This window comes from Xenopus laevis, chromosome 9_10S, assembly GCF_017654675.1.
Source record: "Xenopus laevis strain J_2021 chromosome 9_10S, Xenopus_laevis_v10.1, whole genome shotgun sequence".
Classification (NCBI taxonomy): domain Eukaryota; kingdom Metazoa; phylum Chordata; class Amphibia; order Anura; family Pipidae; genus Xenopus; species Xenopus laevis.
Genome location: NC_054388.1, coordinates 33225994 through 33251464, shown reverse-complemented (window position 1 = coordinate 33251464; position 25471 = coordinate 33225994). Strand labels below are relative to the sequence as shown.

At 38.6% G+C, this 25471-nt stretch overlaps 2 protein-coding genes across 3 annotated transcripts in view; one reads left to right on the top strand and one right to left on the bottom strand.

The window, feature by feature from the left end:
• Positions 1-16764, top strand: part of rprd1b.S (regulation of nuclear pre-mRNA domain containing 1B S homeolog) — a 32203-nt gene extending 15439 nt beyond the window's left edge. Inside the window, 6 exon segments of the mRNA NM_001095451.1 lie at positions 1473-1602; positions 2889-3025; positions 6440-6546; positions 11000-11126; positions 11529-11704; positions 16236-16764. Of these exon segments, the coding sequence (NP_001088920.1) occupies positions 1473-1602; positions 2889-3025; positions 6440-6546; positions 11000-11126; positions 11529-11704; positions 16236-16385 (827 nt within the window). The 3' untranslated portion in view covers positions 16386-16764.
• Positions 16765-23641: 6877 nt separating this feature from the next.
• Positions 23642-25471, bottom strand: part of tgm2.S (transglutaminase 2 S homeolog) — a 34878-nt gene continuing 33048 nt past the window's right edge. The window contains 2 exon segments of one of the 2 annotated variants that reach the window (NM_001087443.1): positions 23642-24170; positions 24489-24625. In NM_001087443.1, coding sequence (NP_001080912.1) covers positions 24014-24170; positions 24489-24625 — 294 coding nt within the window. In that variant the 3' untranslated portion in view covers positions 23642-24013. 2 annotated transcript variants of the gene reach the window in all.

Here is a 25471-nt window from a genome sequence, read left to right as displayed (position 1 = left end):
CTAATTGTTTTGGTTCTTTGCATGAATGATCGGAACAATAGAAAGTCGGCCATACTGGTGTGACCTGTAGTATGCTCTCTGTCTATCTACAGAGCATCTTTAGCTGCTGCCTTGCTAACTGCAGGGGTAGAATGCCTTTTGTTTTGGGCTGTTTGTTTGGTAATAGACACAGCAGCCTCATGGACTGCAATAAGTGCTCTGTGTAGTGACAGAATATTTAAAAGACTGTATTGCCGCCTGTGCAAGTTGGCCAGTCATTGCTCATGTGGAACACACTGGCGTTACCCTTAGGACATGCTAAAGGTAGTAGCTGGGACACAAATAGTACAAAAGTAGATTTTTTCATGATGCCTGCAGTAATGCGACACATGCTCCATTATTTCTCTCTAAATGGAGCCGCTAACATTACATATTTCCAAGGTGCACTTTTTATTGGACGCTAGATATTAATCATGCCATTTCTATAGAGTAGCCAGTTGTTCACTGTCTTATACACACTCAGCTACTCCCGCACGTGGAACTGCAGTGCCATCCTCTGGCCTTTCTCTCATTAAAAGTGTTATAAGCAGAACTATGAACATAGTAATCGTCTCCATTAAGGCTGTTAAAGGGTTTTTTTCACCTTATCGTCTAGTATGATGTAGGGAGTGATATTATGAGTCTATTTGCAATTGGTTTTCATTTTTTATTATTTGTGTTTTTTTGAGTTATTTAGCAGCTCTCCAGTTTGCAATTTCAGCAATTGGGTTGCTAGGGTCCTAATTACCCTAGCAACCATGCATTGATTTGAACAAGAGACTGGAATATGAAATGCAGAGGACCTAAATAGAAAGATGAGTAATATAAAGTAGCAATAGCAATAAATGTGTAGCCTTATAAGGCATTTGTTTTTTTTAGATGGAGTCGGTGACCCCCATTTGAAAACTGCAAAGGTTCAGAAGAAGAAGGCAAATAAATCAAGAACTATTAAAAAGAAAAAATGAAGACCAAATTAAAAGTTGCTTAAAATTCACCATTTTATAACATACTAAAAGTTAACCTGAAGGTGAACCACCCCTTTAATTGGGAAAACGACCGTTCTTGGCTAGAGCTGTTAAACAATATTCATTATGGGTCGAATTGTAAGGCAGGGTTATTGGTTTTACACGGTTACATTATATTCACTAACTGTGCAGTTATGAAGAATGTGCGAGCATTGTGGTAGAGCTAGTGCTCCCTCTGCTGCCAGCAGCAAATATCTGCAACTAAACAATTTGCCTCACTTAAATAGGGACATTGATATTTCCATACAGCTATTGTGCAGAATTTGCAGCTGCCCCCCCACCATATAAAAGACGTATTATGTTCTTCTTATACTGAGACTTTTCATCTGTTTCCAATGCATCCTGAGTGCAAGATAAATACATCTAATCTGTATGCTATGAATGAAATATGTTTGATATCTAAACCTGTGTTTTCCATGTTTTCAATAGCCAAGACAAGCCGGAAGCTGACTTTCTTGTACTTGGCCAATGATGTTATCCAGAACAGCAAGCGCAAAGGACCAGAGTTCACTCGCGAGTTTGAGAATGTGCTTTTGGATGCCTTTTCACATGTGTCTGGGTAGGCTGACATTGGTTTGAATAATACAGTGAAACCTCGATTTTAAGTTTTCTTGCATTTTACATTTTTTTATTTGTGGTCCCACCAATTTCTAATGCATTTTAACGGGTGCATTTCCCTGATTTTAAGTAATGTTTTCCCGGATTTTACATCAAAATTTTGATATATATTTTGATAATATAGTATTGTGCAATTGATACTTGATGACTTTGTATATATACGAAGAAGAGACCATACTGTTTGGCTCCAGGGTAAGTTCTCTTTGGTTATCAAATGATTACAGTCTTGTGGTCATAAATATGTAGTGCTTCCCTTTGAAATCTATAGGGAAAAATTGCCAAAAAACAGGAGTAGGGACATCTTTAATGCAAAAATATAGTGAAAACAGTTATTCACTTATAGTCTACAGTTTGTCATTTCTCTATGGGACCAAGCTAAATTATATTTTTATAAGCATTGCTCTCCTGCATCATTATAAATGTACCATATAAATTATGGTGATCTCTACTCCTCTTCCACACTGTCTGTCATAAGCAATTATTATTTTGTAAAAAAAAAAAAAAAAGTGCTGGAAAATCATACCCTATACCACATTTGTACAAGCCATATTTCGGCAACAAAGCGAAAAAGCTCTTGACTATCCTATATACCTGTGGCTTCACATCACGTAATTCCTCTGTGGCTTATAATATCTTTGTAAATTACAGTAGGGGGTACATTATCCACTATATATCTTGTAGTTAAAGGGAACATAAACAAGATGCAATAGGCATTTAAATAAGGCAATTTTTTTTCTCTTTAATTTTACCTCCTGATGTTATAACATGGCTTTTCAGGCTAAATGTAGTTTGCTGGAAATTTTAACAATTCTTTATTAAAATGTGTTTTATAAAAGCTACATCCATTCTGTCCCACTAATTATATGTCTGGCAAGCAGTGTCAATGGCTGTGTCTCAGCCTCACTCCTCCATTCCCCACAGCCAACTGCTCACTCTCACCTCTTCATGCCTGTGATTGGGTGGTTTAATATGTACAAAAGAACATTGATTGAAAATTGACCAAGTACAGTAGGTGCTTACAGTGAAGCAGTATAGTTGCTACAGGTCATATACATTTTTCAATGTGATATTGAAATGTTCATGAATAAAATCGATATGAGCTGAGTAGAGGTGTGCCAGTGGGGATCCCATATTAAATGTTTCTCTGTTAGCCATTTTATTTTTGCATTACTCTTCATATCTCCATTGCACAAGCACATACCCACTTTTTTTCTCTTTCTCCCACAGCGAGGCAGAGGACGGGTGCCGGAAGCCCTTGGAAAGGTTGCTGCACATCTGGCAGGAACGCGGTGTTTACACATCTGATTTTATTCAACAGCTCAGACTGGCAATTGATAATGATGACAGCCCCAAGGAAGCACCAGGTACATTGGCTCCCGCTGATCCTGTGCATAGGACTTGACTGTGATTGGCTCTGCAAGTCTTGTTATATATATTTTTCCCAAAACAGCAACGTCCCCAGTTATGTTTTGATTACAGAGATGTCCCTTGGGAATATAGACATTTTATTAGCAGGTGATCTTTATGGAAATGTGACAATCTAGACAACAGGAAGTGTTTGATACTGGCATTTATGTTCGTATGCTGGCTGCAGAGCACTTTCTATAAATCTGGATTAGTGTTACTTTACCTACCTACATTTACCACTTACCATAGCAAAGAGGGGCACATAGCAACTGATGATCAGGTACTGGTGTAGAAGCCTTGTCCCACGGAACAAACAAACATAATCACAAGGAGTTAATGATGTGAAGAGCTAATTTTTGCAAAATTTATTGCATAATAAAAACCCCACCCCCTAACACTGCTATTGGATATGATGCAGCACGATTTTTTTCCGCTGGCTGGAGTAAGCAATGAATCTCCTATTCCTTAAAGGTATTGAATTTACCTAAATCTGGTCATAAAACAGAATATTTTTTTTATTATATAACTCATTCCTGACATCTCTATAAAAGACCTGTAATATGTCAAAATAAACTATTATTTAGGTACAGTGGCAGTAAGACACTTACTAAGTTGGGTTAGGTGTAAATAATATGCCATTCTCCCCATAATAGCCAGCATAATACAAATATACACATTTGATGACCTTGTTAAACAAGTTCTATATATGGCAAACACACTAGATTTGTGTTGATAATATATACATTATTCCTTTGACAAATATTTAGACTACTGTAAACCTCAAAAAGCTTGTTGGGGGGGGGGGATAAAAAACCAGAAAATAATATATAGTGTAGTTTTTCTTTTAAGAAAACTGTATGTTACACCCTTCGTGTTTGCTTTTAAGTTTGCAATTTAAGTTTAACAATTAAGTGTTGCCCTCAAATGGGAGTAATCTTAACCATCAATGTTAAAGCGTGAGTTAAGTGTAACTCGCAGTGCTCCTGGTGGTTTATTATACTCATGAGACATGAGTCAAAGCAGGCAAAAAATGTTGAACAGTCCACTCCACTTCTGATTGTCTTTTCTCCTCACTTGGGGAAAAGATAAAGTGACATGTGCAGAAGCGCCTTAAAAACTTTTAATAAATATTTAAAATGCACTCACAAATGTTTTCAATAAAACCGCATGTAGGATCAGTGAAATTTTTGTGTGTTACTCCTGGTTTCTCAGCATTCTCCACAGTCCACTGCACATATCCAAACACTTCCGCAATTCTCTGGACACCGCCTCGCTGACGCATTTCGCCGTTCGAGCAATTACGTCCTCCTCAGTCACTTTTTATTGCCCGCGATCGTTCACGAAATCCTTAGCTTTATTAGTCCTGTACAATCTTGCTTTTGCTCCTTGATCCGTATTGTCAAATTATTCTATAAAAAAAATTGTTACAAAATATAATACACAATCTGTCAGGGTATGAAACAAATGTTGCAAAATTGTTGCTCTATATTAAAAAAGCCCTTAGGTTAAAATCTACATTCAAGCCTTGCGGGGACAGGGATTTCAGTCTGTGTATCCACCAGCTTTCTCTTTGCAGTGTTTTATTAACCAAATCCCTTCCTCTCCAATCTTTTTTAACCCTTTCTATTCCAACCATTTTAGACCTATTGGGTTTTTACTGTGTTTTTCAGCAAAATGTTTAGATACCGTATGTTTGATAATTTTGAATACTGTTTTTCTGTCCGGGCAGAGGAGAGCCCTTGTGACTGCTGACTTGGGAAAACAACGCCCCGAAGATTCAACCCTGTATTTAGCTATTTATAATCACTTGGAAATTGATGTCCCCTTCCTTTTGACATTGTCTTACTGCTCGGAGGGAATATTATTATTATTATGAACATGTATTTATAGAGCGCCAACATATTGCGCAGCGCTGAATGAATTTTAAAGGTGAGGGTATTTTACAGGAACAGTGTTGAGGTCATTGCAAAAGATCATGATATTCTGTATAGTGATAACATTTCATTTTTAGCTATGGCAGTATAAGTGAGAGAAAGCTGGTTCATTAAGGTCACAAATGCCTGCTATGCCACACATTCTATATTTAGCCTTAAACAGGGTCACAAAAATTGCAAAATTGCAATTCTAAACTGGGCCAATCGTTTGCCTCCCACGTTCAGTGAAATATTAAGTCATTGCTAAATTTAAACCTACGTCCTTTCACCAATGCTATTTCTAATGGGATGTCCCACCATCTTAACATTTCTAGTCCCCTGCTGCTGTGGAGAAAGCTTGGATATAAGCAATGAATTTACAGTTACAATTAGGCTTTGCAGCAAATGCCAGCTCATAAACCCAATATCCAGACTTCAGTCACTGTGTTAGTAGGTTAATCATGGAACCTCTACTGCATTATTCCAGTAGTGTTAAAATTGAATAATTGAATTTCCTGCTGTGGGATGATTACTGGCCGCTGTCTGTCAAGGTGGGGGTGTTACACAACATAGCCTGACACTAAGAGAAGCATACACACTTGCTCATTTCTGCTGGCTCCCAGTTAATCTCTTTCAGCCGGACTGTATCCTTAGTATAATAAGTAAATGCCGGCTGACAATAAAATCAGTGACATGTGGGTTAGCAACGCTTTGTGTTCCCTGCTGTAACTTTATGACATGTGCAATTAATGCCTGCTTTTTTTTACAATTCAGGTGCTTTTTCCTGATAAGATGAAGAGCTAGCATTACTAGGAGGCTCCCAGAATGCACTTGGTGCTGTTCTCAAGCAGACAATAGCAAGGCTCACTGCTGTCAGGAGTATAATGCGTGCCGCTATTCTTGGGAATGACTTATGTTCGCAAAGCATGGCTTCTTTGTGCTCAGAGAGGCCTTTTTCCCCACTTGAAGATAATTTTAGAAATTACTTCAACTTGATTGTCGATAACAGTATGAGTTTTAACCACCTCAGACTGAAACCAAGACCTGTAATAAGCTTCTGTATTTCTATAATCAGAGTGTATCTGTCAAGCAGGTCCTTTATAGTGCTGTCATCTTATCATAGGTTATTGAGTGGTATGTCCGAAGGTTCCCATAATTCCATGTATACAATGAAACATAGATTTAGTGCATTATCTGGTTTAGTCTAGATTTCCTTGGAATCATACAGCAGACTAGCACATGTTCAATAGTAAATGCTGCAGATGTTACAATCTCCCTGATTACTGCTAAATAAATGGTACACCAAAGATCTGCTCCGGAACCACAGTAACGGATTCTAAAGATATACCTGGTGGTATTGAACATATCTGGTCTCTTCTATACAAGAGACTGTGTAAAGTGTGATGTTAAGTGTGTGATGAAATTTTATTGTCCAGTAATAATGCTTTTGTGTTGCAGTCAATGAGGAGAAATCGTTGAAACGCACCTTTCAGCAAATACAAGAGGAAGATGATGATTATCCGGGCAGCTACTCACCACAGGAAACTTCCTCTGGACCCCTTTTGGTGAGCCCTAGTGTATTTATCATTGTTCTGGTAAAACCGTTGCCTCTCTATTTTCAGCTTTAGGCACAAGCAGCAGGTCTCTGGCAAATTAAAGAGTTGGGCAGTTGGACTGCATTGTGTCATTTTGAAGCAAGTATGCTATTCCTGCAACCTGTACATTTAGTCTCTTTACATCCACTTTACATTTGGACGTAATGTAACTACTGTGTTATGTTTTGTACTATATAATCCATTAGTAATACAGGAAAAAGATATAGTCATAAACACAGCTCATAGAGATGTCATTATTTATAATTGATGCTTAGTGATGTGTTGTCTGTTATGACTCCATCATCCGGAAACTTGTTATCCAGACTCCATTTTAGTCAAAAAATTAACATTTGTAAAAACTTGTTTTTTTTTCTCGTTAAAAAGAAAACGGTACCTTGTACTTGTTCCAAACTAACATATAATTAATCCTTATTGCAGGCAAAATAATCCTAATAGGGTTAACTACTGTTTATATTTCTTAGCATTCTTAAGATATTACAGAAAGACCCCTTATCCTGAAAACCCCTGAGGTGTGTGTGTGGCAGCGCACACCGGATTTATTAAAATTATTAAAAAATATATAATAATTTTAAGAAATCCGGTGTGCGCTGCCTATACTTATGGACATATATATATGGGTACATTATCTCCTATAATACATAAGTGATACTCAGAGTTCCCTGTATAACTCAGTCTGCAGCCTTGTGCCTTAAATGGTCACAGAACTTTTCTAATATCCTTATAATTTACAGTAGGGGGTACATTATTCCTTATAATATATGAGTGATACTCAGATTTCCCTGTATAACTCAACCTGCTGTTTTATATGGTTGCAGCACCCCTCAGTGACTTCTAATATCCTTATAATTTACAGGTGGTACCAAGTTCCCTGAATGGTTTACAATAACAGTTACATTTTCCCTTATATATTGATGAAATCATATTTTAACAGAACACTTTACACAGATTACACCAGTGCACATAAAGTCTCGATCTCAATTTGGCTCTGCGACACTAATAAACAAGCCAAGTGGGATGGTCTGTAAGATGTATCTCAATAATTAATTAACAGAATTAAAGGCAAAAACTTGTCCTAACAAGTTACTAGTCGATAAATTGTCATCTGCCACCGATTAGCCACTTACTATTGTCCAGTGTTGGTCCATACCACACTTTTGTGTTTGCCCTTACTAGGAAAAAACTCCAGAAAATTCCTTTCTTGACGAACATTACAGATTTTTGGCTTGGTCTTGGTGCATATAAATAAAATTTCTTGGCGTCTTCAGCAGATTCAGGAAGTTTAATTTACAGCACGTATAAACATTGTGAAGGGCCTCCTTAGCGAGGCTCAGACTATCCATCATGTGGGATGTTGCTCAGTGCTGAGATAAAGCGGGATGTCTGAGAGCTGTTGTACTCGATTGTGCTGTACGAGTGTCCTGTCTTTTGTGCGCGACAGATAAAAGGCGTTATATTTTTTTTAAAAAAAAACATTAACATGAAGGTCAATAGGAAAAGAGTAGTAAGCGACTCAGGGAAAGGAGATAGTAAATGTCCTATATAAATACTTTTAAAATGGATACATGCTGAGCTCCTTTTTTTGTCATCCCATTAATGCTAATATAAATCTGTATTTTTCTACCATTTCATATTTTTAAAAAAGGACTTTTGGATTTTACTGCTGTACCTAATCTCCCTGCTCAAATTCTATCTACGAATCTCCATTATACAGGGGTGTAATTGTATACATTGAGTCTTTGAAATATTGAATGTCGTCGGTAGAGCCTTCCGTTATTCATGCACAACTGACATCTTAGGTATTTTCATAAAGGACAAAGCCTGACTGTTAATTATTTGACAGGAAGGGTAAAGCATCAGTTGCATGACTGCCAGGAGATACACTTGAGAAGGTAACACAGGGGCGTAACTATAGAGGAAGCAGACCCTGCGGCTGCAGGGGGGCCCAGAAGGTATAGGGGCCCCACGAGGCTCTAATTCATATACAAATTCAATAAAACTTGGTAAAACAAGTCAATCTCTAGACATTTTTGGGGCCTATAAAATTATTTGCTGTGGGGCCCAGTGATATTTAGTTACACCACTGAGGTAACACATGTAACTGGAAAAGAGAATCATTTTTTGGCCTGTATATGTAGCTTTAGATCATTTGTGTTCGAGGACATGTGGGGGCAGATTTATCAAGGGTCGAATTTCGAGGGTTAAAAAACCCTCGAATTCGACCATCGAAGTAAAATCCTTCGAATATCGAATTCGAAAGGATTTAAGCGCAAATACTTAGATCGAATGATCGAATAAAAATCGTTCAATCGAACGATAAAATCCTTCGAATCGAACGATTTTAAGCGATCGACCGATTTTAAGCCATCGATCTAAGGATTGTAATTCGATGAAAAAAAGTTTAGAAAAGTGCTGGGGAAGGTCCCCATAGGCTAACATTGCAGCTCGGTAGGTTTAAAGTGGCGAAGTATGAAGTCGAAGTATTTTTTAAAGAGACAGTACTTTGATTATCGAATGGTCGAATAGTCGAACGATATTTTGACAAATTCGATGGTCGAAGTACCCAAAAAAATACTTTGAAATTCTAATTTTTTTTCACTAGGGCTTAGTAAATCTGCCCCTAACTGTGCTGCAACATAATATCTAATAAAAATATATATATATATATATATATATATATAATATTACTAATATTACCATTGATGTTGCCCATATAAGCCAATCAGCAATTAGGTTTGATCAGTCACCTTCCATTTAGAAAACAAAAGCAAACATATTGTTGGTGGCTATGGGCATGCCCTTTAGTATAGGAGGTATCAACAGTGCCTGCACACTATTCCTACCATGCCTAGGGAAAGGGCACTTTGCAGAAGAAACCTGGATGAAGTACAGGGATAGTAGAGGTGTCCTTTTTGGACTCCGGCCACTAGTTTCCATCATGTTGCAGTGATTTCTGACAAGGGTGAAAGGTAATGCTCTTAAATCAGTTAAAAAGGTTTATTTGTAGAATGGCTATTGACAGCAGTATGGGTCCATATTCTCTACACAGCTGTTTCTGACTAGAACCAGTGTAGAAGCAGCCATCTGATTAAAAGATCTGTGAAAACACATGCCCTACCAGCTCAAATTCAAGCACAGAATATTTGCAAAATGTGACTATTTTTAAAAAAAATTATTTGGATGCCATTGCCCTTTAAGGGACCAGGAAAAGGTGCATGGACAGGCATAATATCAAAGGCTATTGTGATACTAAACTCTATAGTTAGTATACATATAGGTATATATATATATATATATATATATATATATATATGGAGGTGTGTGTGTGTATGGATGCTGGGTTTCATTTGGAGGTATTGAACTTGTTGTTGAACTTGTTTTTTTCAACCCAATTTAACTATGTAACTATTCAACTGGTTAATGTGTGTCAGGTGCAGCACGCTCCATGATACTGATAGCAATGATTTGTGGGGGTTAGCAGAGTTAATAAAGGAAGATTAATCATCTGTTCAAGCGCTGGATTGAGATAAGGCATCTGAACACTGTACTCCCATATCCAGTCTGTACTGACCCCATACTCCTGTCTTCCAATAAACCTCATTGCTCAATATTGGCTTTATCTTTCCCACTGCCCGTCCTACCTGCTGCTCTCACTGTTACTCTGTATTGTTGCCTCTCACCACTCCATGCACCAATTTATCCCACATGGCAGCCACCGCTATTTCTTCATTATTGGTCAGTACAGACTGTACCAGCGAGTATGGTGTTCCAAGTACTTCATAATCACATATTCGTTTTTGCTTTCATCCCAACAAAAACCTCCATGCATGTGAAAATTTATTTTATATTTCCAACCTGCTGTTGAGTCCTGCTGAGGTTTGGCTTTACCACTGATAAAGTATTCACTGTGCTATGTTCATAATAAATCTCTTTAGAACGGCAGCTCCAACCTGTGCCTCCTGCTTTGCTAGCAAGTGGGTTATTACAATCAAGGCAAGAAGCTGCATCAAATTGCTCTGCCTGAGATCTTAAATGACTCCAGCAGAGGGTGGGGATCTAATCATTTGCTTTTGTTTTGGGGGCCTACCCAAAGAGTGAAAGGCTATTATCCATAATTCTTTATTGCATTTTAAAATTATAGCCAACATGGGCCAGTTCACTTTTTTTTTGGGTTTTGTTTTCACCCTTTGATATAATATACCCCTTTATGTTCAGATAATGAACTCATATCCCCCCCCCCAAAACAAAATCCTTTGACCTTTTCTGTAATCACTAAAATTCTTAACGTTCTTAATATATGTTTAAACTAATAATGCAGATTACTTTGATACACCTGTATGCCTTCCATAATATAATAAGTAACTCCTTTGGCAATCTACCAAGTTACCCTTTCTTTCACTTGCAGACAGAAGAGCTGGTCAAAGCTCTGCAAGATCTGGAGAATGCTGCGTCCGGAGATGCTGCCGTTAGGCAGAAGATTGCATCCCTCCCACAGGAAGTGCAAGATGTCTCCTTGCTGGAAAAAATCACAGGTTTGTTTTGGTAGGGCAGAAATAAAGGGCATAGAAAATGCATGTAGGGTAACAATATAGGAATATGCAGCATCTACAACACAGTCTTTATTTTTCAGCATTAATAGAAAAAAGACTAAAGTTGTAATATTACTTCTCTGCGTTTTCGGATTTTTGCATAGGAACAAGAACCATGTGGCTGCTATTAGCTGCTCTTTATTTCATATGTTTATAAATATTAGGGACTCTGCTATGGAGAATGTCCAGCTGGAGCAAGCAGTGTGGCAGCTCTTTTATGTAGCTCTGCATGAAAAAAATATTCTTTGACCCATATGGATGATTGTGTTTTCACCAAATCAGTTTGTGTAATATAATGCTAAGTAGATATACTAAAGACCCCCATTAAGCATCTGTACTTTTCAGATAAGGAGGCAGCAGAGCGTCTCTCAAAGACTGTGGACGAGGCTTGCCTGTTACTAGCTGAGTATAATGGGAGGCTTGCAGCAGAACTAGATGATCGCAAGCAGTTGGCAAAGATGCTGATGGAGTACACACAGACCCAGAAGGACGTTCTCGGCAACAAGGAGAAGAAGCTAGAGGTAAGGATCTGTCCTGTTCATGTGTGTCTGTTTATATATAGCATATCCGCTAATGAAGCTATTCTCAAAAAACCAGGCATGCTAACGGTTTAGATTTCAATATTAGAGTTTTGTGTCATTTTTGCCCCTCCAGAATGAGTCAGCAGCTTATTGGCTTGTGTTGGGCCTCCTCAAAGACTTTTAAACAGGTGTAAAGGTCTAGTATTTTTACTTTCCTTTAAGATCATTTGTGGTAAGATACCTCATTGATATGAATCTGTCAATATGGCTTTCACATGTCAACATGGAAAATGTTACATATCTCAGAAGAGCAGAGAAATAAATGTACTCTTTCCACAGATTAAAATAATAAAATGTCTGTTTTTTGTTTGCTTTTGTTACCTGACCTCTGTTTCCCCTTCTAAGCAACTTTTCCTGGATCGCACAGCCCTAATCTTTGGGGATAACAGGAAATTTTTAGACAATAGCAGCATTCAACAAATGTTAAAAGTATTACCAAAATGGAAATTCTTAGTGGTCACTTTATTTCTCATGATCCTTGCGGTCAGGATGGGCAATTAATGTCCGAATACTAGGGGAGATCGTTGGGGTTTGTGTTGGAGTGTAGCCAATATAACTGATGTCTGTTTGAAATTGAATCACGTTTAATTAAAGAAGTAGTAAAGGTCCAGAATGATTAAGGACAAAAGAAAGGACTCAATCAGTGCATAACAATCCTTCTGCTAACGTATTTTATTGCAAAATCTTTGAACTCCTGCTCTAGTTGCACTTGTGTAAGAGAACCAGAGGTGCAAGATGTAAGTGATGCAACATAATCCCATGTCTTTGCCCCTAATGACCGCAACACTAGTTTAGCGGGTGGTTTCTATATGTGCATGCCCTATTCCTGGCTGTGATGACACAATGGTGACATGCTAGATCCGTGTCAGTTCTGACCTTTATTTTGAACCTATAACCCCAATGCAGCCGATTGGAAAAGAAGCATCTGTTTCTAAGATAGTGGTTGGCAAACTTTCTTAGTTAAAGGCTCTCCTTGAAGTTCCAACCTTCGCTCCTGAAATCAGTACAGATAATATCGGTTTATCATTCATTCAGTCATAGTTCCAAGAATACCTAAGGCACCTGTTCACTCCAACCGACCTCTAAGCAGGGCTTTCAGGGATATTTAGGAAAGCAAATGGCCATGCCTCCCAATTCTCACTGTAATTGATTGAGGCTGAGCCCCTACTGCACTTTCTCCAAACACACAAGGTGGGCCTGCCCCACAGTTTTGGGACCACTTCTAAGGAGACATTTGTTTTCCTAAATAAACTTCACTTCAACGAGCACAACTGAGCTTGGGGTCGAGGGAGTTTCTTAGAGTGGGCTGCATGTATCTGTATGATTAAAAAAGAGAGAAGTCTATGGCACAGTTGCTTGGCTCAACATCTTTTGAGAATAATGGCGCAGTTTCTACAAACACCAATGATTGTGTACATGTTATTGTGTCAGGATGGGATTAGGAGGCAGGGTGAGTGAGGAACTTTGTATATCTGTTAGTTGACTTCTACATTAAAGAACTTGGCTCTAGAATAAAATTTAACAATGCAATGCTCTCGGTATTGATCGCTCAGGAGAAGGGACAAGAGGTTACCCTTTGATGCTAAACTCCCCCAAAGGGAAGAGTAGAAAACAAGTTGAGAATTAAGTAATGGCACATGGTCAGAGGAGGATAGGACAACAAAACGTTTTAACTGCCACCATCCAGTGCTCACCTTATACCCTGTTATTTCTTACCTCTTCATTTAAAATAAAGGACAGAGGTTGCCCCACTCCCAGGTATCCCTTGTACTGTTTTGCTAAGCATATGCCCACCACAGAATAGGGTAAATGGGATAGAGAGATAGAGAGATAGATAGCTTTATGAATGTTGTTTGTTGTTCACCTGGGAATCATTTTACATTGAGAATTTTCATAGTAATTGAAAGACACAAAAACAGTTTCTAGTAGTAAAACCATCTGTCTGGCGTAGTTGTTTTCCCAGAAACACTCCTTTGAGTACTGGCTACCAGTCAAGGACCAGTCAAGGTCTCTGTTCTGTCGTACAAATGCAAAGAAACTGCTGCCTTTAGTCTTGTGCTTTGAAAAGAAGAAAGAGAAAGGCTACATTTGTTTTTGCACAAATATCCTACATCTCTAGAGGCAATTAAGTCGTTTTGATTAAAGACTACAAGTTTGTCCTTACTCTCCTCAGAGAGCACCAGCTTTGATGAATATTTATAAACATTTACAGGCAAAATAAATGGTTCCTGAGGGAAAGTATAATGTGAATGAGTCAGTCCTGTTAGGCTTCTTATACCCGGCTAATTGAACAGGACAGTCCAGACATAGTTTGTTTAAAGGTCTGACCAACCATACATAATTGAGATCACTAGATAAATTATATATATTTCCATAAACAAGAGTTTATGTAAACCCAGTAGTGCTTACCTGTCATGTACAATTCTCTCTGATAGAGAGACATGGGAGGTTTCTCTGTTGCAATGTAGCACCTTTGTTTATTAATCAACCAGTCCGATTAGTTTATAAATCAACCAGTCTGATATCTGCTTTATTGTAGGCTAATTGCACATATGCAATTTTGCCCCAATATAAAATAAACAATGATTATTCTTTGTATAGCTCCAGTATATACTGCAGAGCTTTTGATCTTTGAAATGAGGAGCTGCTGCAGTGGAGCTTACAATCTAAGGTTCGGTGAACCTGGCTCGTGGAGGGAAACCATGGTACCCACAAGAAACCCACACAAGCACTGGTGGGAGTGAACCCAGAAAAAATACTGAAAGGCAGTATAGATATACTATAACATTTAATATACAGCATTCACATCCAAGCTTTACTCTCAAGTCTTGGAACTTGTAGAAGATTTCCCTCAGAGCTCAGTCTTGTGTTCTTGGCACAGCCATTTGGGGTTGAGTCCAATATAAGAAAAACAGCAACAAATTCGATAATAGATGGTACAGATGGTTTGACTCGATTCTAGAGCCACAATAGTTTAAAAATACTTGATAGGATCAGGCATAAATAAGAGATACCAGAAACCCTAATTTAACCATAAACAAATATTTGGCTTGTGTACCATGAGATAATTTCTGATAAATACTGTGAACAGAGGTTCACAAATACTTTGTAAGTCAATGGAAAGCCTTTAGTGAGACTGTCGGGTTGAGTTGAGCCCTCATATGAGGATGACTTAAAGAACCTCAGAATAACAAACTGAAATGGAAAATTGGGACTATGATTCGAGTTCAGTAGTATGTACTGTTTAAAGCCTAATATGTCTGCTGAATAAGTCTAAAATTCCCCTATGAAAAAGAGAATGGTTGCACTCTGGAGAGTCGTTCCCATGGGACCCTGGGGAGGACAAATGCAACAGTTTGACAGAATGACGAGTGGTGGGAAACTGTAGGACAGAAGTGGAAAGAACCCAATGTTTCTATTAAAGGCTACGTAAGGGCTCTAAATGAATTTAACCTCTTGTCGCTTTAGTGTGTGTGTGTGTGTGTGTGTGTGTGTGTGTGTGTATATGGGTGAGGTTTGCTCAAGCTGTAAAAACAGATACAATATGCACTAGGAGAGGTCCCTTGTAATAATCAAATGAAAACAAATATCTGAAAAGACCTGGTAAATTCAGCTATTATTATAGTCCTTGTTATTAACGGCAACAAACATTGGGAGCTTAGGTGTTCTCAGGGATCTGGGAGATTATCCCAAAGCATGAAATCATTATAGTTAGACCTTATTGTCTAACATAAACAATACATAACACCTTATTGTACAGCAAGTACTGCTGGGAGTGTATTAAATGTGGGATGAACCAGCACATTAGGATCCTAGAAATTCATGACTAAGCTTCAGGGCAAAACAGGGGTCATTTTGGAGATTAAATTTAAAAAAACAAACAAAGCATTAATAAAACAGAAAAAAAAAAAATAGATTTGTGCATTTGGTGCGGCAAGTGTGTTCCACAGCTGTGCTGTATCTCTGCTGTAAGTGCTGTCAAGTAGGATAGAGAGGATAATCAAACTATAGCAGGTTAAATACACTTCCTGCAAAGTGGTGACCAGAAAATAATTTTACTCTGAAGCTTGAGTCCTTAGCTGGGTTCCTTGCTGTTAGAAAGGCTTTCATACCTTTTTGCAGAAGAATATTAGGCCAGTCCACAAGGTTTTAAACTGTTTGACTGTCAACTCCCTGCAGAATGGCAATTGAAGAAATTGTGAATTAAGTTGGTTTTTAAGGTCAGGCGTTGGTAACATTTTCACCATTTGATTTTGTTTGTGAATATTTATCCTTCTTATTCCACTGTTTATATTGTTTAGCTAAACTTTCAATGTCTTATGAACATTGCCATTAAGCTAGTGAACCCTTTGCTGAAATTAAACCACTTTAAGATTCAGGCTGCACAGATTATTTTCCATATTCACATCAATTGATTTTTTTCTCCCATTCTCCCTTCCTTGCCTCGTTTAATCATGGTGTTGTCTTTCAGGAATACAAGCACAAACTTGCACGGGTAACGCAAGTTCGGAAAGAACTGAAATCGCACATACAGAGCCTCCCAGACCTCTCGCTGCTTCCGAATGTCACTGGGGGGCTCGCACCTCTCCCCTCTGCCGGGGACCTTTTCTCAACTGAATGAGAACAGTGACTTCCTCCCTACAGCGCCCCTCCACTCTCTCCTAGAAGTTCCACTTGACACCAGCAAAGGAGAGATTGTAGAGCCATGCGAGACTGGAACCCTATTCCTTCCTTGCTGTGCGGATTGTGTGGTGCCACAGCTGACTCCAGTCTAGAAGCTCAGACATAACTGTCGCAGGGCTCCCTTTGTAGTGTCCCGTGCTGATGGACTACATTGTGCAGAGTGGCATTAGCCTTCCTAGGCCTCTGTTTTTTGTTTTTTTTTAAGACTTGTTTATAAATAGAGCAAATTAATTCTGTTTTTCCAACCAGCTTTCTTCAATGGCTTCAGCTCGCACACCTCTTCCCGTTCCTTTTTAATAAATAAGCAAGTGATTTTGTTTTCAGCATTGCTGATTTTCTTGTAATGTGCTTCAGGGCAGGAACCATACACAATATAGTGTCATCTTAGATCCATTGCGTTTTTTTTTTTAAATCTATCAGTAAACCAGTTTAAACATTAAGGTTCACGTGTATTCTCATAATGAAAAGTGCCTATCGTGGCTATGTTTGAGTGCTTCTCAACCGCATCTGCTGTGTGACTTTGACTATGTGTGCTCCTGTGGAAACATTATTTTCAATGGACAATCACAGTTAAAATTGCTGAGAGATGTGATTATATAAAGTAACATTGACTAGTCCGTGAATTTGATGCAAAACTTGCTCAGGCTTCCCATGTGTTACCTGGGACCTTCTTTACCTTCTTATTCGGCAGGACACAGATTATATATTGGACTCAGATTTGCAGTTGAACGGATATAGAATCAATGATGTATCTCCTTTTGTCTTCTGTAGAAATACATTTCAATGTATTACAGGGTGTTATGGTGACCCACTCTGAGCCTTATGGCCCGTTTTGTGTGGGCCCAGCCCAAAAGTTATGAAGCCAATAAGATTATTTCTATTTTGTTATGTCCTAGCAATGTAGAGTATAATAATATCGATAGATTATAATCGAGAAATAATGCCATAGCTAAACCATTATTTCAATCTATTAGTCCTTACAAATGAGTACAATGAGCATTACTAAAGATCTGGAAGTTCATTTGCCAACAGGGCTTTGCACACAATAATTGTGTTTTGGTTTTTTTATCCCCATGGTGCTGCATTTTACATTCTCTTAAATGTGAGCCCTATGCTTAAAGGAGAACTAAACCCCCCCCTTACCAAAAGCCCCCCTAAACTTCCTTGTATTAACCCCCCCTCCCCTCTCTGCGAGGTGACATTTCCAAAAATCACCTCAAAACTTCCACTTTGCAACATCTTATCTCCCACATACTATTAGGTACCAAGATAAAACACCAAATATGAAAGCCTGGGGTCCACTGAACAGTTTCATGCCCAATATGTATAGGTGTACCTAAGTATGTGGTATATAGGCGTTCCAAAATTAGGACCCCCCCATATGGTCTGTCTTTTCAGGTACTGCAAAATCAACACATTTACAGCATTTTTTAAGGAGGCAAACATAGAAAGAAGTATGTTCACCCCAGAAAAAATATATTTCCCAAAAGTTCACATTCCCCTGAATCTAAATTGGGTATGCATGTCTACTCCAAAGCACCAACCCTCAAACCTTTCCTAAATTTGGTGATTTGGGTTACATTTCAGAAAATCATCCAACTTGCAGAATTTTATTTTCCACATACTATTAGGTACCAATATAAAGCACCCTAAATATGAAAGCCTGGGATCCACTGAACAGTTTGATACCCAACGTACATAGGTTTATCAAAGTATATAGCATGTAAAGACCCCAAATCTACCTTGCACATACTTATTTGGTGGCTTACATTTACACTAATTTATAAACACTGCCAGTTTTATGTGCGATAAAAGCTACAAAAAATTATGGTGACCCCTGAAAAACATATTTTTGGAAAGTACACATTCTGATAAATCCAGATGTTATATGACATTTCTGAAAATTGCCTAAAAATATTGCAATTTCTTACAACCAATTTCTTACAAACACCCTAAATATGAACACCGAGGGTCTACTGAACAGTTTGATGTCCAATATGCATATTTAAACCAAAGAAGCTGGCATGTACGGACCCCAAATGAAAATATTGTATATGAATTTTCTCTGCTGCTAATTCGTGTTCTGTGAACAAAGCCCCCTGTCTGCATATAATGTGGCGCAAGACCCTATAACAGTAAACAGAAAATACACTTTCTGATGAATCCAAAATGGTTAAATATTTGTGTTATAAGACCCCTTACAGTACAAAGGACCATGAAAACAATATATTTTTGGAAAGTACATATTCTGACGAATAAAAAAATGGTAAATACGTCTTTCTACTTCAAACTATCAAACTGCAAAGCTAGACTAAAAAGTGTAAAACTGCAAAACCGTGAACCACCATTTAGGATATTAGAAATGACTGGTCGCTCCATGGCCAAGTATAAGCACTATGTTACTTTCCGTATTTGTGCATTCTATAGCAAAGGCTATGCTATTTTTAATAATTAAGTTTCAATTAATCAAGGCCCAAGTGACATTGTTATTTAATGAATTCAGACTGATGATGTTCAGAGGTGTTCAAATTGTGGTGCTCCAGCTTTTGTGGAACTACAGCATTAAAGAACGGCTTGCCGCATGGCTTCATAGAAATACCAGGACTTGTAGGTGACTTGTTTCCTAGCAACCAAGTGTCCCTAATTTCCAGAGACACCTTTGACTCTCTCCATGCAAAACTGGGCCATGTTTGTTTGAAACGGATGAGTTCTCAAAGTCATATCAACTAAATCAGTTCTCTGTGTCTAATCTTTTCCCCGAAGAAAGATGTACAAACATATGTGTTTCACAAGCGCAGTTTCCCGTAGCAACAGATCGGCAAAAATGTACGTGCATGTGCCTCTCCCATGTTCTTCTCTAATAGCACAAAGTCTGTCTGACAATGTGTCCCTGGAAATTATTTTTATATGTTGACAACTATGTTTACATTATAACAAATCATCCCCCCTTCAGCTGGATTTTGAAAGACCCTTCTGTGTCACCTGTATAAGCTTCTTGTTTTCATATTGGCCTGGAACATCATGCAATGTATTAGGCTGTATTTGTACATTATTTGGGTGATATTTTTCCCTGGGGTGCAAGTCTATAGAGTACTAGGGAGTTCATGAGTTCCTTTAACAAGCACTTGTGCCGGAGGATTGCTGCTCTCTGCCCTCACCCCCTAAGTTAGTGAGACAAGAGAGGGTCCCTACATGCCTCCCACCCCTCATCAATACAGAGCTGAGGAACGTAATCAAATGCTTATTGGGGTAGCAGGTTCCCTCTTTCTTAATCAGATTGCAGAGACCTACTGCAATAAGGGAAGAGCAGTAGATGGCGTGCAAAAAAAAAAAAAAAAAGGCATTCTTGGCCTTTTTAAAAAATGAAAACACTACTTTCTGCTGTTTAAAAAAAAAAAAGTGAACAAAGCTGAAAATCCTTATAAAAGCTTTTATTTCCATACACACAAATGCACTGGGAACGCTGCACATTCTGCTCCAAATCAAAACATGAAGAAAAATGGATCAAGTTTGTGTTATTCCTTAACAGAAAGTGAAGAAAAGAGAATGTTAGGCTGTTCCGAAAAAATAGCAGTGTCTTCATTGTTCTTCACAAACTCAAACATTCACTGTATAAACTTAAAATGTTTCAAGATTTTGCTTTCCTTTGAATCACTGAACTGATATTTAGTTGTATAATCTGTGTTTCTGAGAACTGCTGCACATCTGTGTTACATGGAGTCCACCAACTTCTGGCACCTGTTACATTCCACAATTCTTCTGCATTTCTTGGTTTTGCCTCAGAAACAGCATTTTTATGTCACCCCACAAGTTTCTATTGGATTAAAGGAAAACTATACCCCCAAAATGAACACTTAAGCAACAGATAGTTCATATCATATTAAGTGGCATATTAAAGAATCTTACCAAACTGGAATATATATTTAAGTAAATATTGCCCTTTTACATCTCTTGCCTTGAACCACCATTTAGTGATGGTCTGTGTGCTGCCTCAGAGATCACCTGACCAGAAATACTTCAACTCTAACTGTAACAGGAAGAATGAGGAAGCAAAAGACACAACTCTGTCTGTTAATTGGCTCATGTGACCTAACAAGTATGGTTAGTTGGTATGTGTGTGAGTACAGTGAATCATACGATCCCAGGGGGCGGCCCTTATTTTTTAAAATGGCAATTTTCTATTTATGATTACCCAATGGCACATACTACTAGAAAAGTATTGCTGCTCATTTACAGATGTGTTTGGGGTCGTTGTCTTGTTCATACACCCATTCCAAGGGCATTTCCTCTTCGGCATAAGGCAACATGACCAAGTATTTTAATGTATTGAAACTGATCTATTATCCCTGGCCCCAACGCCATAGTATGAGAAACATCCCCATATCATAATGCTTGTGCCACCATGTTTCACTGTCTTCACACTGTACTGTGACTTGAATTCAGTGTTTTTGGGAACAAACTGTCTGCAGCCCCTAGACCCCAAAAAAACAATCTTGCTTTCATCACTCTACAAAATGTTGCACCATTTCTCTTTAGGCCAGTCAATGAGTTCTTTGGCAAACTGTAAGCTCCTCAGGACGTCTTTTTTTCAACAATGAGACATTGTGGGGGCTTATTGCCGATAGCTTGGCTTCATATAGGAGTCTTCTAATTGTAACAGTATCACAGGTAACTTTAGATCTTCTTTGATCTTCCTGGAGCTGATCATTGCCATTTTGGCTATTCTTCTATCCTTTTGAATGGTCTTTTTCCATTTCCTTCCTCATTTTTCATGTTTTGGTTGCCATTTAAAAGCATTTGACATCATTTTGTACTCTTCTTTATAGGGATGCACTGAATACACTATTTTGGATTTGGCCACCCCTGAATACTTTGAAAGATTCGGCCCGAATACAGAACAGAATCTGAATCCAGGGTGGGAAGGGCAAAACATTTTTTACTTCCTTCAAGTGATTTCCCTCCCCGCCCCTGATTTGCATATGGAAATTAGGATTTGGTTCCTATCATCAACTCCTCAAAGTACGCTGTTCTTCTGAACAATGTCTGGAATGACCCATTTTACTCGGAGAGAAATGCACTATAACCAGCATGCACAACATTTGTTGCCTTCCTTCCTTAAATAAGGACCTTTTTTTTTTTTGCAGAATGAATGACCTTACTAATTGAACTCCACACTGTTATTATTTGGAACAAGCTATTATTATTATTATTATTTGAAACAAGTTATTATTATTATTATTTGGAACAAGCTATTATTATTATTTGGAACAAGTTATTATTATTATTATTTGGAACAAGTTATTATTATTTGGAACAAGTTATTATTATTATTTGGAACAAGCTATTATTATTATTTCGAACAAGCTATTATTATTATTATTTTGAACAAGCTATTTCTATTATGAACACTGCTATTATTTGAAACAAGCTATTATTATTATTTCGAACTAGCTTTTATTATTATTCGAACAAGCTATTATTATTGTTATTTGGAACAAGCTATTATTATTATTTCGAACAAGCTATTTCTATTTTGAACACTGCTATTATTTGGAACAAGTCTCAATGATTCAATTACACAAAATCTGCAGCAAGTCATGACTGTTGATTCTGTTGGTTTTCTATTACTCTACTACAACTACTAGTAAATTATTTGCCATGTATAGAAATATGAATTCTTCTACAAACAGTGATTGATCAGGTTAGTGATGTCAGACTGCCGTTATTATGAACACAAATGTACTGTGTGACTGTCATGCTTTATAGGTCTGAACCAATCAGCAATCATGAATGGGTTCAGTGCAATATGGTGATGCTATGGGTTCCGTGTTGCAGGGTTTGTACATAATAACCATTATAATAACCCTGTTTGCTTGTGCTCCTGTCCCTTTCATTTGCCGCTCTGTGGCAGCATTTCTTTGGCACTGATTTCTCCCTTGTATCAAAGTGAACTGTTGAAGATTAAAAATACTTTTGTAACAAAAGGAATTTACAACATTTGGGAAACATGCCAGCCATTGTAGATACCATTTGGGAACTGTAATAGGCAGCCGAGACCTAAATTCCTATCCAGGTCTATGTGTAAAGCGACACCAGAATCCTTGGATCAGCCCTTGTGAGTGAGAGGCAGCTTGTTCATACACAGCACAGTTCAAGAACGTATTGTTGGAACTGGAGGGTGGGGGCTATTGAGCCAGACAAGTCAATTTTGCACGTTTGTTTCCAAAAGGACTTGGAGAGCAAATGGCACCTCAAAGCTTGATGTTATTTCTACTGTTTTTCTTCTCTTGTTTTTATGTCCTCATCTGATCTCTATGTCCTTCTCCTCCCCCTGCTCCCCACTGTTTTCTGACTCCCTCAACCTATAAAGTATAATCTGGGCCTGTGCCTGGAAAATCTCTTTTCATTGTCCCGAGTGCACTGAGCTGCTTTGCAGGTCAACAAAACATTCATCACTGTGCTGCCTGTATAGGGTCTAGCTGCAAGGTAGGAACGTGGATGTTTTGGTAGGGATGGGAAAGCGTATCCATAGTGTGGCTCTGGCTTGCAGCTCTCAGTTTAAAACACTTTGCAGTTGGTCTTTGTTTTTAAATATGTGAAGTTGTGGGATTGCTTTTGTACTGTAAACCTTCAACTTTAATTTTTAAGGGGATTCTTTTTTGCTCCGGTCTCTCTAATTCTAGCAACATGGAAATAACTTTAACCACATACAACAACTCAACAGCTGGAGGAGAGGCAGAATAGGTGCCTAATAATTAAGTATCTGCCTCATACTATAAATCATTTCTATGTTCTGCAAATGTCTCTGGAGGGAAGATGGAGGCATGAGGTAGTTAGTACAAGTATAGTGATATGGGCAGAGGAATTTGGTAGGTGGTACAAAAGCATAATCGTTCTATCTGAGGCCAGGATAGACGTTAGTAAAAGGTAGCAGTGGCAGATTATCGACAGGGATGCGTTGGGTTAGCGCTAAGACTATATAAGACTGGTGTCAGTAAGAGGATACTCTGGAGTAAAAACCCACAGTGTATGTGCACTGCACAAGAGCCAGAACCCTGCTATCCCCCAGTCAGCTGAGCTTAGTTGGGCCCTGTCCCAGGCTTACTCATTTTACAGCACCTTTTTCAGGATCAGAGTAAAGGAGGGCGGGATGAAGCATAATGTGGACGTGGTAACAAGAGACATAAGAGCAGCTGCACTCGTAGAAGCAGTGATTTTAATACATGAATACAATGTGTTATTTACAGCTCTCCAATATTCAGTTTGGTGGTGGTTAGTCCTGGAGATAACTTGACTCCTGTATACTGCCAACACACAGTCCATTGGGAGAGCACAGAGATGTCTGACACTCAGTATTAGGGTTTAATGACCGTATAGACCGTGCCACCAAATAACATTTTGCAGAGATCATCCTGCCAAGGTTGAGGGGCAGTGAAGGGGAAAAAAGCAGGTTCCAGGGCCACAGAGAAATGCACATGGATATGTTGATTGTATATATGCAGGAATATAAAAGGCTCACATTCTAGGACAGTAATATGAAACCACTCCACCGCAGTCCTCCGGTTCTCACTTTGGAAGAGGTGCAATGATGATGTTCCTGTAGCCTTTCACGGCTTTCAGGAGGTCGCTCTCGAAATTCACTACCAAACTGAGCTTGCCGGGTAGCTGGGGCATTAGATCGACTCTCACCTTGGCATCTTGCCCAGGCTCCACGGGGCAATCACTGTAGGGGAAAGATTTGGCAAGTTAGAGTGTACCTCTCCCAGATCTCCAAAGCACAAAGACAAGAGTAACATCTAATGCACCCACTGTATTCCTGCCATAGCATGGAAGTAGCCATATTCAACCTCAGCTAGACCAATCAACCTGGGCAGCTTCTCTTCCCTCCCATCTGATGAAAGTTTCCCCCAATTTACCTCCAAATAAGGATTTTTGGCTACATTGTAGAGTTGGAAAAACAGGTACTTTGCCCCCCTATATGCAGAACCCCCTTATTTTACTGAAATTTTCCCTTTTACCGCAATCATTCTATCATACATACAGTGTTTGGACCAGTTGCTCTGCTGTCAGCCCAGCCCCCTCCACAGTGAAGCAGCAGTCTGTCAGTGGCTCGGCCAGAGGATTCTTTAGAGAAATCTCAGCCACCAGCTTTCTCTTCTGCTTGGGCTCCCCCAGAATCTGCAACGGGATAGAAGTCAGTATGAGAACTATATGAGCCATTTGATTTTTAAAAATTAGACCTGAGGGTTACATGGAGCAATAGGAGGAGTTATATGAAGGGTTATATGGATCAATAGGAGGATTTATAAGGAGGGTTATATGGAGCAATAAGTGGAGTTATATGTAGGGTTATATGGAGCAATAAGAGGAGTTATAGGGAGGGTTATATAGAGCAATGTGAGGAGTTATAGGGCGGGTTATATGGAGCAATAGGAGGAGTTATAGGGCTGGTTATATGGAGCAATAGGAGAAGTTATTGGGAGGGTTATATAGAGCAATGGGAGGAGTTATAGGGCGGGTTATATGGAGCAATAGGAGGAGTTATAGGGAGGGTTATATGGAACAATAGGAGGAGTTATAGGGAGGGTTATATGGAGCAATAGGAGGAGTTATAGGGAGGGTTATATAGAGCAATGGGAGGAGTTATAGGGCGGGTTATATGGAGCAATAGGAGGAGTTATAGGGAGGGTTATATGGAGCAATAGGAGGAGTTATAGGGAGGGTTATATGGAGCAATAGGAGGAGTTATACAGAGGGTTATATAGAGCAATGGGATGAGTTATAGAGAAGGGTTATATGGAACAAAGAAAACTGTAATTTCCTTTATAATACAAGCCACCAAAGTACTTTTCCACTGCAACATTTTTTGTACATTATCAAGAAACACCCAGAAACAACTAACTCTTTGTTTTTATCACATGAAAGTGATGAAATGACGTATCCCGGTTAAAGTTCATTTCTGAATCTAGTACAAAGCAGATGAAACAGAGGATAGGGAATGCTTGCACTCCTTTCTTTCATAGG